The sequence below is a fragment of the Capsicum annuum genome, chromosome 1, assembly GCF_002878395.1.
Source record: "Capsicum annuum cultivar UCD-10X-F1 chromosome 1, UCD10Xv1.1, whole genome shotgun sequence".
Classification (NCBI taxonomy): Eukaryota; Viridiplantae; Streptophyta; class Magnoliopsida; order Solanales; family Solanaceae; genus Capsicum; species Capsicum annuum.
In genome coordinates, this window is record NC_061111.1 from 8,349,109 (window position 1) to 8,362,814 (window position 13,706).

At 34.2% G+C, this 13,706-nt stretch overlaps 1 protein-coding gene across 1 annotated transcript; it reads right to left on the reverse strand.

Annotated features, from left to right (window-relative positions):
• Positions 1-1,243: 1,243 nt before the first annotated feature.
• LOC107852556 (14 kDa proline-rich protein DC2.15) lies at positions 1,244-1,930 on the reverse strand. The gene has a single exon (XM_016697591.2). The coding sequence runs from the start codon at positions 1,832-1,834 to the stop codon at positions 1,421-1,423; it is 414 nt and encodes a 137-aa protein (XP_016553077.1). The 5' UTR covers positions 1,835-1,930; the 3' UTR covers positions 1,244-1,420.
• Between the last annotated feature and the right edge of the window lie 11,776 nt (positions 1,931-13,706).

Consider the following 13,706-nt stretch of genomic DNA (forward strand, 5'->3'; position numbering starts at 1 on the left):
ATCCCCACCACCTTGTGCAATATTTAACTCTCTTTTGTGATCTTCAGCTATATGTCTCATTAACGTACCCGTACCCCCTTACTTGTCTCCACTTCTATGCTTATATATTTGTTGACAAATATTGCATTGGACCTCAATATCTGATATACGTTCAAAAAATTGTCATGCACATTAGTTCTTTTATGAGGTCTTGGGGCACTGGGAGGACGGGGAGGGAGATTAACCGATTCAGATATAACGTTAGCATCTCCTACTACGGGTGTCTCAGCAATATTTTCATTATCTTCGTCAAAATTAACCACATCTACTTCATTTTCTTCTTCTATACCGTAATTTTTCTGAGCTTCTACATAATCTATATCGTTAGCACCTACACCTATTTCTTCCTCAAAAGGTGTACCAAGCGGTACCAGAGGCGAAGGCACACGGGTATATCTACTACTTGAACTACCTCTACCGCTAGTAATTCGCTTTTTACTACCACTATCGCTTTCGGGACAAATTTTTTTAACACCTTTAGTAGCGAGGTTTCTTAATTTATCCATAATATAAATTAAATTAAACTAAAAATATTCAAAATTACACAAATATAATAAAATTAAATATTAAACAATTAATACAATAAATAAAAATTAAACGTAAGAGATGGAACGAAAATACCAAATTTTGAAAGTATCCGAAGGTTGCGACTTTAGAAACTTCCGCTCGTACTTTGTAAACGAAAAATAAAAAAATTAAAGTGAATACTTTAAGAAATTAAATATATTGAATATTTGAGAATTGAGAATTGAGATTTGAGAGAGTGAAAAATTGTGTGAAAAATGATTTGAAGTTGTAGGGTATTTATAGAATTTTTTTGGGGATTAAAAAATATTTTTTAAAGTTAAAATTTTATTTTTTTTAATAAATGGGCCCAAACTAGCCGTTTGGACCCAAAAAGGGCTATATAGCCGTTGGGCCAATGGCTAGTTTGACCCAAAATTTCAATTTTTTTTTTTTAAAAGGTATTCGGACCGGGTCGGACCAATTAATCGATGGACCTGGCCCAGACTTGATCTAGGCCGGGCCTAGAACTTACCGGGCTGGGTCAAACCGGGCTGAGTTACCAGCCCGGCCCACTTGACACCCTTAGCTTAAACCTTAAATTGAGCTGCCCATCTTTGTACAAAGCAATTTTAGCCCATCGGTACGGAGTATAGCGTAGTATACTCCATTTCCTTACATCAAACATGTTAGATATATATAAACTTCCAAAGATAACATTTATTTCATGAATTGGATAGTACAACGATCGAAAAGAAGGCAACTAGTTAGCTAGCGTCCCTTCTAACCAACTAGAATTAAAAAATATACTTAATTCCTTGAAAATATGCAAACATAATGAAAGAAACTAAATATGATGAACTGGAAATTTGGCTTATCATGCGCATTGGAAGTTCTTGGGTGCATATTTGCCACAGTTGTTGAGCAACAAGCTTAGAGAAAGTGGAACGTTGAGATGAATTCCCAACACATTGGCTTTAAGAGCAGTGCAAAGGCAAACAGCAGCATCAAGGTCAGCAAGTCCTTCAATTAGAGAGCAACATTCAGTCTTGGCTGGGCTACTTCCAATAACAAGGTGCACTAAGTCATTCAACAAATTGGCACACACCTTTAGCTTAAGTGTGTCTTTTGGGCACTTTCCCTTTGACGATGGTGTAGAGGGGGTAGGGGTAGGGTGGGGTTTGGAGTGTGGGGGTGGTGTGCATGGGACATTAGTGGAACTAACCATAGTGAAGAAAAGAATGTTCAATGTGAGAACTAGGGCAATTGAGGATGCACCAAACTTAGCCATTTTTCAAACTTAATTAGCACTCTCAAGTCTCAACTATTGAATGTGGCTAATTAGTAGTGAAAATGCTGTTTGCTCTTGGTGGTTGAAATGAATGAAATGAGTGGGTATTTATAGATAGATATTCTGATTTTTCTTCTTTCTATTTTTCAAAAAATTGAGAGAGGCACATGTGGATAGAGAATATTGTCTAGACAAGCAGCTGGCATATGCATGCAACTTGAGATAGTACTATTATATTGGATTATAAATTAAAAACTTGTATTTTTGTGAATTTCATTAGTTGTCTATTAATTACTATATCTTCTTCCTGGGAGATAAATAACACATTATTTATTTTCACACGGGATTTAAATTATTCTCTCTAACATTGTCCTTGAACATGCTTGATCTGTGCCAAGATTTGGATCTTATCGAAATTATAATTCGTTCGTTCGATCAGTTTGGAAAATAATACTAGTAAAAGTATTTGTTCTTCTAGCTATTCTCTATTGTAAATGTAACAGAAGAATGACATGTAACAAGTAACTTTGATAAAAATTAATTGTGGTAAATTAAATCATGACATGTTATAATATGTAGAGTACACTAATACTTAATTAAAGATCTTATGTTATAGTACTTATTAGTGTATATACTACCTATACTCTGAGCATGTCTATTGTATATTCCCTTTGTTCGCTTTTACTTGTCACTTTTTAACATGACACATTCAATAAGCAAACAATAATTAGTACAGTGACTTTACCATATTGCCCCCATTAATTGATGTTTACTGTAATAGGTATTGAAAATGATTTGGAGAATGAATAGTTAATGTTAAGGGTAAGATATGGAAATTTTCTTACTGGTCTTTTTATTGATTTTTCAAAATTGACATGTAAAAATGAAAATCAAATTAGAAAAATGGTGACAAGTAAAAGCGAACTGAACGGATGGAGTATTTAAAAACAAGAGTAATGGCCCGGATATAAAATACTCTCTCCGTCCCAAATTTTCTAATTTGATTTCCCATTTTACTTGTCTTTTTTCATTAATCAAGAAGAGACAATTTTTTTTTTCATGTTTACTTTTGGATTAATTACTTTTTCTTCAAATTAAAATATAAACATCATTTAATAGGGGTACTATGGTAAACTAACCATGTTATTAATTATTTTTCTTAATCAATGTGTCATTCCAATTTGGGACGGATAATTTGGGATGGAGGGAGTAAATGACACGGGGGAATAATTAAAGAGTAATTAATGATCTGTATGTGATACCTCATGGATTAACACATGTGCTAATTGAATAATCACTCTTAATTATGCGATAATTGGAAGAAAAATAATACTATGCCCGTGTATGCCCGTGCATGGATCGTGTAATTCAACGCTTAAATCCTGATTAGTCAAGTAAACATAGTAATATCGAAAGAATTGTTACAGTGTATATCAATAAGGGTAAATTAGTCAAGTTGTAATTTTATTATTTATGATAAATATGTTAAATGAATTGTTATAAAGAAATCAAAATAAGGGAGGAAAACGTAATTTCATTATTATAAATATGTTAAATGAATTGTTATAAAATAGTAACGTAATTTCAAAAATCACAAGGAGATCATTATTTTAATGAAAAAAATTTGAGGGGACGAAAACATTAAAATTAACGGTATACCATAATTAGGAGTCTTAGATCTTAGTTGCGAGAATTTATTTTCTCTTAACTTGTCTTTGTTGGACTAAATCAGACCCAAAAAACACTCGCACCATATACTTTAATTTATATCTAGTTTTTTTTTTTTTTTTTGGTCATTTCAATTATTAATGTATGACTTTAATTTATTCGCACACATAATAATTTCTTGTTTAAGCTAAATTCCACTGCTCTGCCAATTCTATACTCGTCTCTTTTAGTTGTTACCTACGATATTAACTATTAAGCTCAACAAATTCAAAATACTATTAAAATGATGCGATGCATGATGCTTTGATTCTACACCTTATAATATATGCAATTTATTCTTTTTCAACTTATCAACATAGGACTTCAATTTGTTCAAAGTACCTACCACTTATGTCTTATTTGCGAGCCGCCATCTTGTCTCATCCCACTTCTAGATCATACAAAAAATCAAAATTATCTCGTTAAGGTTCACCACTTCAAGTCAATGCGTCCATTCCGTTTTATTGGAAAATAAAGAACGTAAAAAGATTTTTTTTTTTAATCAAGAATTAACTTACTTTTGCAACTAGTTGAAGTCCAATGTCATTATCTTTCTCTTCTGTAAAGGAAATTGAGTGGCCAATGTTTAGTTTTTCATTATTAGCCAAGTCAATATTAGAAAGCATAATAATGTGGAAAAGCAAATTATTTTAAGAACAATCCTTAGGGTCAATGTGTGAATACAAATATTCAGGTTATTAATTACCCTCTGTATATATTCCTAATCACGTTAAAATTTTACACACGTAATAACAACAATAATTTATTTAATGTAAATCCACAAGTGGGAATTGAAGAGGTAGAATATTGTACATTTCTAATGGATTCTTGACTCGTAAGAAGTAAAATAAAAACAATAACAGTTGAATAATAAGACCGAAAAAATAAAAAAGTAGCAAAATTTTACATACGCTCGTCCATTAAGAAAATACTTACAAAAAGAATAATTTGACTAATCTAACCCTTCTAATCGTTTGATCTTTGTCTATTTATATACCTCGATCTTAATATTAAGGGTAAAATTGAGAAAATATTCAATCTCTTAATTTTCAAAAATCTTTAGAATAACTATTCTTTGCTATATATGATGACTAAATTTGATAGGAGGGAGTAGTTTACTTTATATTTTTAGCACTATAGTTTTATTTTACTTTTGATAGATCGTGGCCAGTGTATGGAAATCCCCCCAAAAACAAACAAATAAAAAAAACACCGCAAATATTGACAATTTATTTGTCAAAGATGCTAATGCAAAATTCTCACTGGATTTTGTTCATTAAAATATTTTCATTTAACTTTTTATTTGGCAATCCAGAATCACAGGAATAGATATTTTTGATTTATATGTTCATATATTCAAAGTAAACCATAGATTCCAGAATTTTGAGTCACGGGGTTGAAAAGTATGGTCCGAACTTCGAACTATATTATATGGTAGCTTAGATTTTAAAAATTTTATGGAAACAACTTGATCCACTATGCAATTTAATTTCTTGTTTATTCAATTTGTACCATATTTTCTTAAACTTTTGGTCTTGAAAATGTGATTTTGAAGATGTGACAAGTATATTATGACCCATTTTATTTGTAATGCATGAAATCAAAGTTGTGTGGATGCTAACAATCCATCAATTGAGGGAAAATTGGTAGAGAAAAATCAAAGAAATAAATAACGAAAATATTAAAGAATCTTGTTAAGAGTAGTCACATCTTTTAAGTTTTAATAATAATTGTGAAGTCGACGGAACTAATATATCCCTAGATATAATAGGTCTGTTAGGGTCGTCTGGTTGGGAAATAAGTTATCTTGGGATAGTTAATCATGAGATTAGTTATTTCACCCTTGAGAGAAGGGATAAAAAGAACACTACAATCCCGAATAATTAATCCAGAGATGAATTATTATCTCAAACTTTTTATTTCAACTAAACATAAGATAAATTTATCCTAAAATTAATTCCGGAACTTACTATCCTTATCCCTCCAAATAAATGACCCCTTAAGATCGTCATGACGAGTCATAGTCATTGAGTTTGGTGCCTTAAATGTTTATCTTGATCCTTGGGTAGAGTTTCCGACAATAAGTAATTTTTGTGCAAATTCAATATTATATTGAGAAATTTATTAAATATAAAAAAAATAAAATATGTTGGGGCTTAATCTAGCGGCAAAAATGAAATCCACTTAAATTCTGCCCTTCTTGATGAGGGTTCGGGTCCTCGAATCCCCTCGAGCACTTGAAACAATTTTTTAAAATCATATCGTACCAAATACTAGTTAATTGAGTTTGTTCGGTTGAAACTTAGCTAGCGCTAATGTAAGTCATCCCACGTAATTATAAAGTGTTTAATTTATAAGATTCAAAATTTTTGAAATCATACCAGCAGAATATTATATACTCCCTCCGTCTCATTTTACCTGTTTCGAGTTGGAATGACACAGCTATTAAGAAAAATAATAAATAACATGGCTAGTTTATTATAGTACCCCTATTAAATGATGTTTATATTTTAATTTAAAGAAAAAGTAATTAATGCAAAGGGTAAAACATGGAAATGTTTTTTTGTCTTGTCTTGATAAGTAAAAAAGGACAAGTAAAATGGGACACCAGATTAGGAAATTTGGGATGGGTAAAATGGGACGGAGGGAGTATATTCACTATAAGTTTCAATAGTTTTAATGAAGTATTTATCTTGGATTTTGTACCAATAACCGTATCAAATAAATTCTAGACCCCACTTGGTGGGAATTCACTGAGTTTATTGTTATTGTTGTTGACCGTATCAAATAAATTGAAATCGAGGGAGTACCTTTTTAGTTTGTCTGAGTTGGCTGAAAGTCATATTCTAGAAAGAAAATATACTGATTTTTCTTTTCTAATTATTAGGGAATTCCACCGACGATTAGAGGATGTTTTTTTTTTCCGATTAACTCGTTATTAGAGTTAATTATTTAATTAGCACTTTATTAATCCATGATATCACATCTTTAATTTGTCACGGCTTAATCTTTAATTATTTCGATGTGTCATTCTCTACAAGTATATATTGTCCTTACTTTGCTGTTTAGTGTTAGGTAATTCAGTTCGTTATTGTCAAACCAATATATAGTACGCAGTAACGATTTTCTTTTTTTATAGATAAAGTTAAATTAAAGCTGGAACGAGAACTTGAAACCAATTAAATTTTGGAACGAGTAACTGGTAAAGTTATTGTCATGTGATCAGGAGGTCATGGATTCAAACCTTAGAAACAACTTCGGGCATAAATGTAAGGTAAGACTTTGTACAATACACCTTTGTGGTGGGACCCTTCTCTGGATACCGCGTATAGCGGTAGCTTTAGTGCATCGGAATGCCCTTTTAATAAGTTCTGTCTTTAGCCAAATTTTAAAATTTAATTATTTGTTGAAAATGTTTCTCCGAAAAGTACTTTTGGATAATAGCAATTTCTGTTTAGCTAATCAATTTAATAAAAGTTATCCTTTTACCAAATTTAGAACAATATTTGTGCTTGATCCGTGTTTTAAAAGTTCATACGAGAAAAGAACTATATTTTTTTGAGCTTATAGAAAACAAATTTTATGACTATTCAAAAGAGCAATTTTGTACTAAAATGACCGCTTTTAACCTCCTTGAAGCTTTGGCTAAACAAGCTCATGTTAGTACATTTACTTGTACTATACTTTATAGGAGTCTTCTAGCTCTACTAGAGATTTGATTTTCATATCAATATAGTATATTTTTATTTTGTACAATGTTTGCTTGAGATGATTTTAAATGTATAAACAACGCCGATAAGGATTCATCCAAATCATAACTTATCTGAAATTGAAACGTAATTGTTATTATTATCCTGAAATTGAGACGTAATTGTTATTATTATCATCTATCACCGGATAAAGAAAAACAGAATAGTAGCCTATCAATATCAATAGAAAAATATAAAAGAAGAAACTTCTTAGTAATGTACATTGTACAAGTCCCAGCCTAAACATTTCTGGCATGCAAGTCTTCTTTTTCACACTTACACTAGCATAGTAGAACAAAATACTAACAGACATTTAGCATTATTACTAACTAGCTAGTTTCCAATCTGAAAATAAATAAATAATACTCTTGATTTGATCCAAGTTTGGATACAGGTCGATTAAGCATGTTGAAGATCAACGTTCAAATAATTAGAGAGAATATCAATTTATGTTCCATGTGAATTTGAAGTATGAATAATTTTTCGTAGAGGAAGAAGATAAATAGACAACTAATGAAAGTTACAAGAATACAAAGTCTATAATTCATATATAGTCCAATTCCATTTTGCGTTTGCCAGCTTGTCCACATGCCCTTATCAAATTTCTGAAACTAAAATTTCTGTCAATAGTTTCAGAAATTTGGAAGTAGAAAAAAAAAGATGTATGAACTATTTTTTGTCCTTTAATATAAGAAGTCTATTGCATTTGAACTATTTTTAAATTTATATTACCGTTAAACATGGAGTAACAATACAAGCGTAATATAATACACGAGTAATTAAATGGTGAAATGGTCAATAATTATACTTCACCGTCTATTTTTACTAGTTCAGTATTGACTTGACACACCTTTAAGGATCAATAAATAGAATGATAATTTTACTATATCATCTTATGATTATAGTAAATGCAATGCTTTGGAAGATGCATTGGAAAACGACAATAGTTAAAAATAAAGGTGAATTAGGAACCAAGTGCTTCGTCATTCTCTTCTGCCGAAAGTGAGAGTGGCATAATCAATCGTATCTGCAACCAAAATCCAAGTTGGCGAATAAACAAGTGATTGATCTTTTTTTATAAGTCTTTATTAGCATGATCGATAATTGAGACACAGAAAAGGAGCTTTTAGAATGACTTCAATTGGCACACACAACATTATCCCAACTCTTCCTTAGCTGCTTAACTGCCTTGCCGGACCTTTAGCTTTCCGCCTCGTGCCTTAATTATGGTCTAACGAGAACTCTAAGATGAGGGAGTTAGAAGTCGGATTTAAAGCTGGACTTTCCCTGTATGACATTTCTTTGAAGTTCACTTAAGTTTTCAGGTTTACATTGTTTTATATTGTGGTTATAGAGAATTGTCACACCCCCTTTTTACGTACTCCAAAAGATTTATGTTTTAAGTTCGAAAGGGGTTTATTATTTAAGTGACAAGAAATGAAAATTTGTTTCGGAAAAGGATTATTTATATCTTTTAACTCAGAGTCGCCACTTGGCATAATCTGGTGTGCCAAGTTACCATTAGAAAATCCTTTTCAAAAACCATTTAACTCTTAAACTGGTTTGCGAACAGAGATTCCGGCTAAGGAATTCTGTTGACCGAGGGAAGGTGTTAAGCACCTCTCGATCCCGTGGTTCAAGCACGGTCGCTTGGTAGAGTGTATCAACTATTTTTGGCATTACGAAATGTACAAACCACACAAAAACACGCAAAATAATCAAACAATAAACAAAACAATCCAAAATGTAAAGTCCAGTCCAATTATACAGTCCAAAAATAAATAACGCGAAAATATAAATCTATTCTACCCTAGACTAATCTCCAATGCCTTACCCGATTCCGCGGGCCTTCATCACGATCATTTTCCGCCAACATGATACGTCGGGGCATTCCTCGGTAAATAAGTACAAAAGACATCGGGACATTCCCCAGCTAAATAAATACATTTGAATTAAATACGATAAGCTAGAAAGAAACATTCACACGCACATTCCAACATCCAACGAAACACTTATTCCTAAATTTCGCCTAAACGAACCTACGATTGCCTACCCACTCGATCTATCATGATACTATCCAATTCAACAATATTCAGTAATGAATCAAAACAAATAGCCTTCAACTTATTCGATTATCAATTTTTGATCCCGACCCCCAAATCAACTAGTTTAATCCTCAAGCCATGGTTAACAAATTTTTCGATTATGAAACCACTTTTTAAAAATCTAAAATCAACATCGAACATGTACATCCAACGAAGATTTAAGCATTTCAGCACACTACTCCCACGTATCCACAACAACAATCAATATTTTACTAAAAAAATTCAGTCAACCACAAAATCATGGCATTAACCAAAATCCGAGAAAATGAAAGAGTAGAGTTAAAGAGATGGACCTTAATAAAACTTGTTATCGTTGATTAATAAGGAAATCTGAGACCGAGATCCTTGAACAAGGAACCCCGACTGTGTCCAACAAAAATCGGCCTAGAGAGACGAAGGCCCGAATAGCGAAACAACAATTCGAAACTGATCGAAAGACACGGTCCACTAATCCCCGAAATAAGAACAAACGAGAATCCACAAAGCCCGACTCTAGCAACAGAACTCAAAATCGGACGAACCCCTAAGATTCAACACACGACCACACCAACCAAAACAGTGGAGCCGGAGCTTCGGTGAGCTCAGACGGCGCTGGTGAGGTTGTCGATGGTGGCTACGGCGGAGAGGACGAACTGAGGGAGATGGCGGCGGTTCAAAAGGTGACTGGCTTTACTGTTTCTCCGGCGGAGCCGGCTGGTCTGCTGGTGGTTGATTCGCTGCAGCTGGCGGAGGCTGGTTCTGTTGGAGTTTCGGTGGTGAGTGTTGCGATGGTTGGTGCCGACGTTGGTCGCTGATTTGGCTGAGGACGATGGGTTGCCGGTCGGTGGTTGGTTTATCGGAGGCGGGAGAGAAAATCCGGCGAAGGTGGTGATGGCGTTGGTCGCTGATTTGGCTGAGAATGATGGGTCGTCGGTCAGTGGTTAGTTTATCGGAGGCGGGAGAGGAAGTACGGCGAAGGTGGTGGTGGCGTTGGTTTGAGTGTTTCTTTTAGAGAGAGGATGGAGGGAGATCAGAGGTAGAGAGAGAGAGTTTGGCCTCCTTTTTTTTTTTTTTTATATGCTGAGGTCTTTTTTTTGGTTACTCATGGTGCTCAATTATGAGATTGTGAGAGTATGTGTGTGTTTTTATTGTGAGGGTCACGTGGGTGGGTATTGGGGTAGGGTAGGTGGGGGTAGAGTTTGGGGGCATGGGGTAGTGATGTGTTGTCCAAAATTGATAGGAGGAGTGGTTAATTTTGTTACAAAAGAATAATTCGGGATTAGGTTCGTTAGTGGGTTTTTTTTTTTTTGTATTTTTATGGGATATAATCATATGGGTGAGGGCACGTGGTAAGATAGGGATAAAAATGTGTAACTTGGGTCTTCGGGAGGGACAAAATTAGGTGTCTACATCATGCCCCCTTTGAATGTAAACATAAAATGTTTTCAGACAAAGAAGTAGACAACGAGATCAAATTTTGACCCGACCATTATTCAAGGAAAGAAACAGAAGAAAGAAGAGCAACCAGGTTTTGACTTAGGACATCCTACCTACCCACGTTATGAGAGAATCAAGTCACGAGTATTTCAAAAGATTGGAAAGAGATGAACTATACCGAGTTGGAGAGTCGAGTGGGGTTCCATCGAGGTTCCGGTCCACGGCTCTGTCATTACATCAAAAAAATAAAAATTACAAGTTAAAACATAAATGAAATTATAAAAATCCTATCTATACAGCTTCTGTTGTCTCTTGGCTTGACTTTTATCACCCTATTCTTCAGGCGGGCTCCTTACTTGCAATTTTTTTCAACTTGTTGCTTAGCTTTCAATTGCTTCGCTTTGTTGCTTGACTTTTCGTTTCTTCACCCTATTCTTCAGGCGGGCTCCTGACTTGCTATTCCATTTCTTTGTTGCTTGACTTTCATTTCTCCACTTTGTTCTCCAGGCGGGTGTCATGCCCCAAAATCCGCCGGACTGGCACCCGAAGCCGAGAAGGCCTGGGAGAACCCGTTCAGATACCTGTACTTTCACTTACATGTCACCAAAAATTTGGATAGCACTTCGTTGCATATAGAAGGGTCTAATTACCTGTATCAGCACAACACGCACAAATATATATATATATATATAATACTTGGCCGTCGGGGCCACCACATGTACAAATATAACATCACTATATAAACTTCCATGACTTTACCCTTCCTTATGTCTACAAAGCCTCTAGGATATACATGACATAACTAGGGTCGGGACAAACCCCCGCCCACACATGACTCCTGTACAATAACAAAACATAAGGGATCTACTCGTAAAGCTCCGAAGCAAACTGGAGCTCACCAACAATAGCTGTATGACCTGGCTCCTATCTATGTTGTGAATGAGCTGAAGCACCTGTGCCTGCAGCATGAAATGTAGGTCCCCCGTGAGGGACGTCAGTACGAAATATGTACTGAGTATGTAAAGCTGTAAATAATCATATGGGATATGGGGGATCAAGAAAATCAGACGCAAGTGAATAAATCATAATAGAAGTGAACCACACTTCATAAACACTTTTAGGATCATGTACATTATCATTAATCTGAATTGGGTTCTTGAATTCAAACACATTTGTGGAACGGTATACATTCGTTCATTTTATTCTTCACAATTATCATTCGCCATTACCTCCTCCTCCCGAACCTCCAACCACCTAACAATAATCAATACTGTACCGTACTGTGACCATTAGGCTGCCCCCAGTACATATCAACTATAATCATATCAAATATCAGGATCGGCCCATGCTAGGCTTAAGCCCCTGACCTACCACCCACACGTATATCAAGTAACACACATAAGAGATCTTTCCGATAACTTAGTTCGAAAGCTTTTGAGATTATTACATTAGTGTTCATGCCAATATAGTACCGTTGGAATAATGATACATCAATAGGAACCAAGTAATAGACTTTCTATACAATAACGATGTAATAAAGACTCATTGGTACATCAACAATGTGTTTCGGAATCATCAATATCACAACAATGAAATAGGAGCCTTTTGGTATATCAATGAAACATTTTGACACTTTATAGAATGGAAACAACTTCGTTGGTAATGTAGAACAATACATGTTTTTGGACAACCTTGGAATCTTACTTGATGGAACATTAGTGTTTTCATGCCAAAGAATATCGTTAGAGTATGCTTTACATACCTCGTTGTAGATTCGGATACCAATTCAACACAACTTCCCGCCTTTACAAATCACTTATCTACAATGAAATGTTTGGCATCTAGTATTAGCAACCCAACACCACAATTCTCTTCCATAATTCCATACAACCAATATTTGTAAAGCATTCCAAAAACTAACTTGAACAATAGGTTTATGTGTATATATATATATAATCATCATTTCAATACCACATCATCACACCAAATCCCTTCACAATTCAACATAATCCAACCATGCACCAGAATAATCCAACATCATTTCCAATCATCTTTCAACAACAGTCAAATAACATACTTCTTATGCTCACATGCATATATATATATATATATATACATATCCATATAAATAACACCAACATAATTTACATCCTTACCATAAAATGGCCCTTTTGATTTCGAAGTCCTGTTGGAACAAATAAGGGGTGCTTCTCGAAGCCCTCGAGACGGTGAACACAACTACGGAATCAATTTGGATTTTCTACGATTGAATCACAAGATAATTGGAGTTGAACTTAGGCTAGGGTTTCTTATTCTTCAATAATTTGGATGATAAATGATGGATATGAGGATAAGTATATGTATATAATGACCAATTTTCGTCCATGAGGTGATGGAAAATGACCATATTGCCCTTAAAATTTAAGTAAATCCGAATCTGTCCATTGTGGACTGTTTTGATAGGCTAAAGTAAATCGACCATAACTCTTTGCTCCAATAATGGATTTGGGTGAAACCAATTGCATTAGAAAGAAGACTCTCAGGGATTCTCATCGATATATAGCATCTCACACAGTTCATTTCTTACAAGGAGTTATGATCATTTAAAGTCGACCCAAAAATCTGTTTGGCTGCAGTACTTTTGTGTGCAGAAAATTTCTGCACATTTACTGTTCATTGCGTCCACCGTTTTCAAGTTTCGAACATGCTCGCTTATATCCGATACTCATCTGTTTTCAGAAATCTTTATATCGTTGGAAAGCTAACTCGATAAACTTCGTATAGAAACTTCGACGAGCAAATTCCGGTATAAATAAAGTCGATTCCTATACACATATAATCAAACTATACACTTGAAACCATCTCAAAATAATCAATACTCATACTTAAACTCAT

Excerpts from the sequence above, each read along its gene's own strand:
- LOC107852556 (XM_016697591.2), bottom strand. The coding sequence starts at position 1,834 with ATGGCTAAGTTTGGTGCATCCTCAATTGCCCTAGTTCTCACATTGAAC.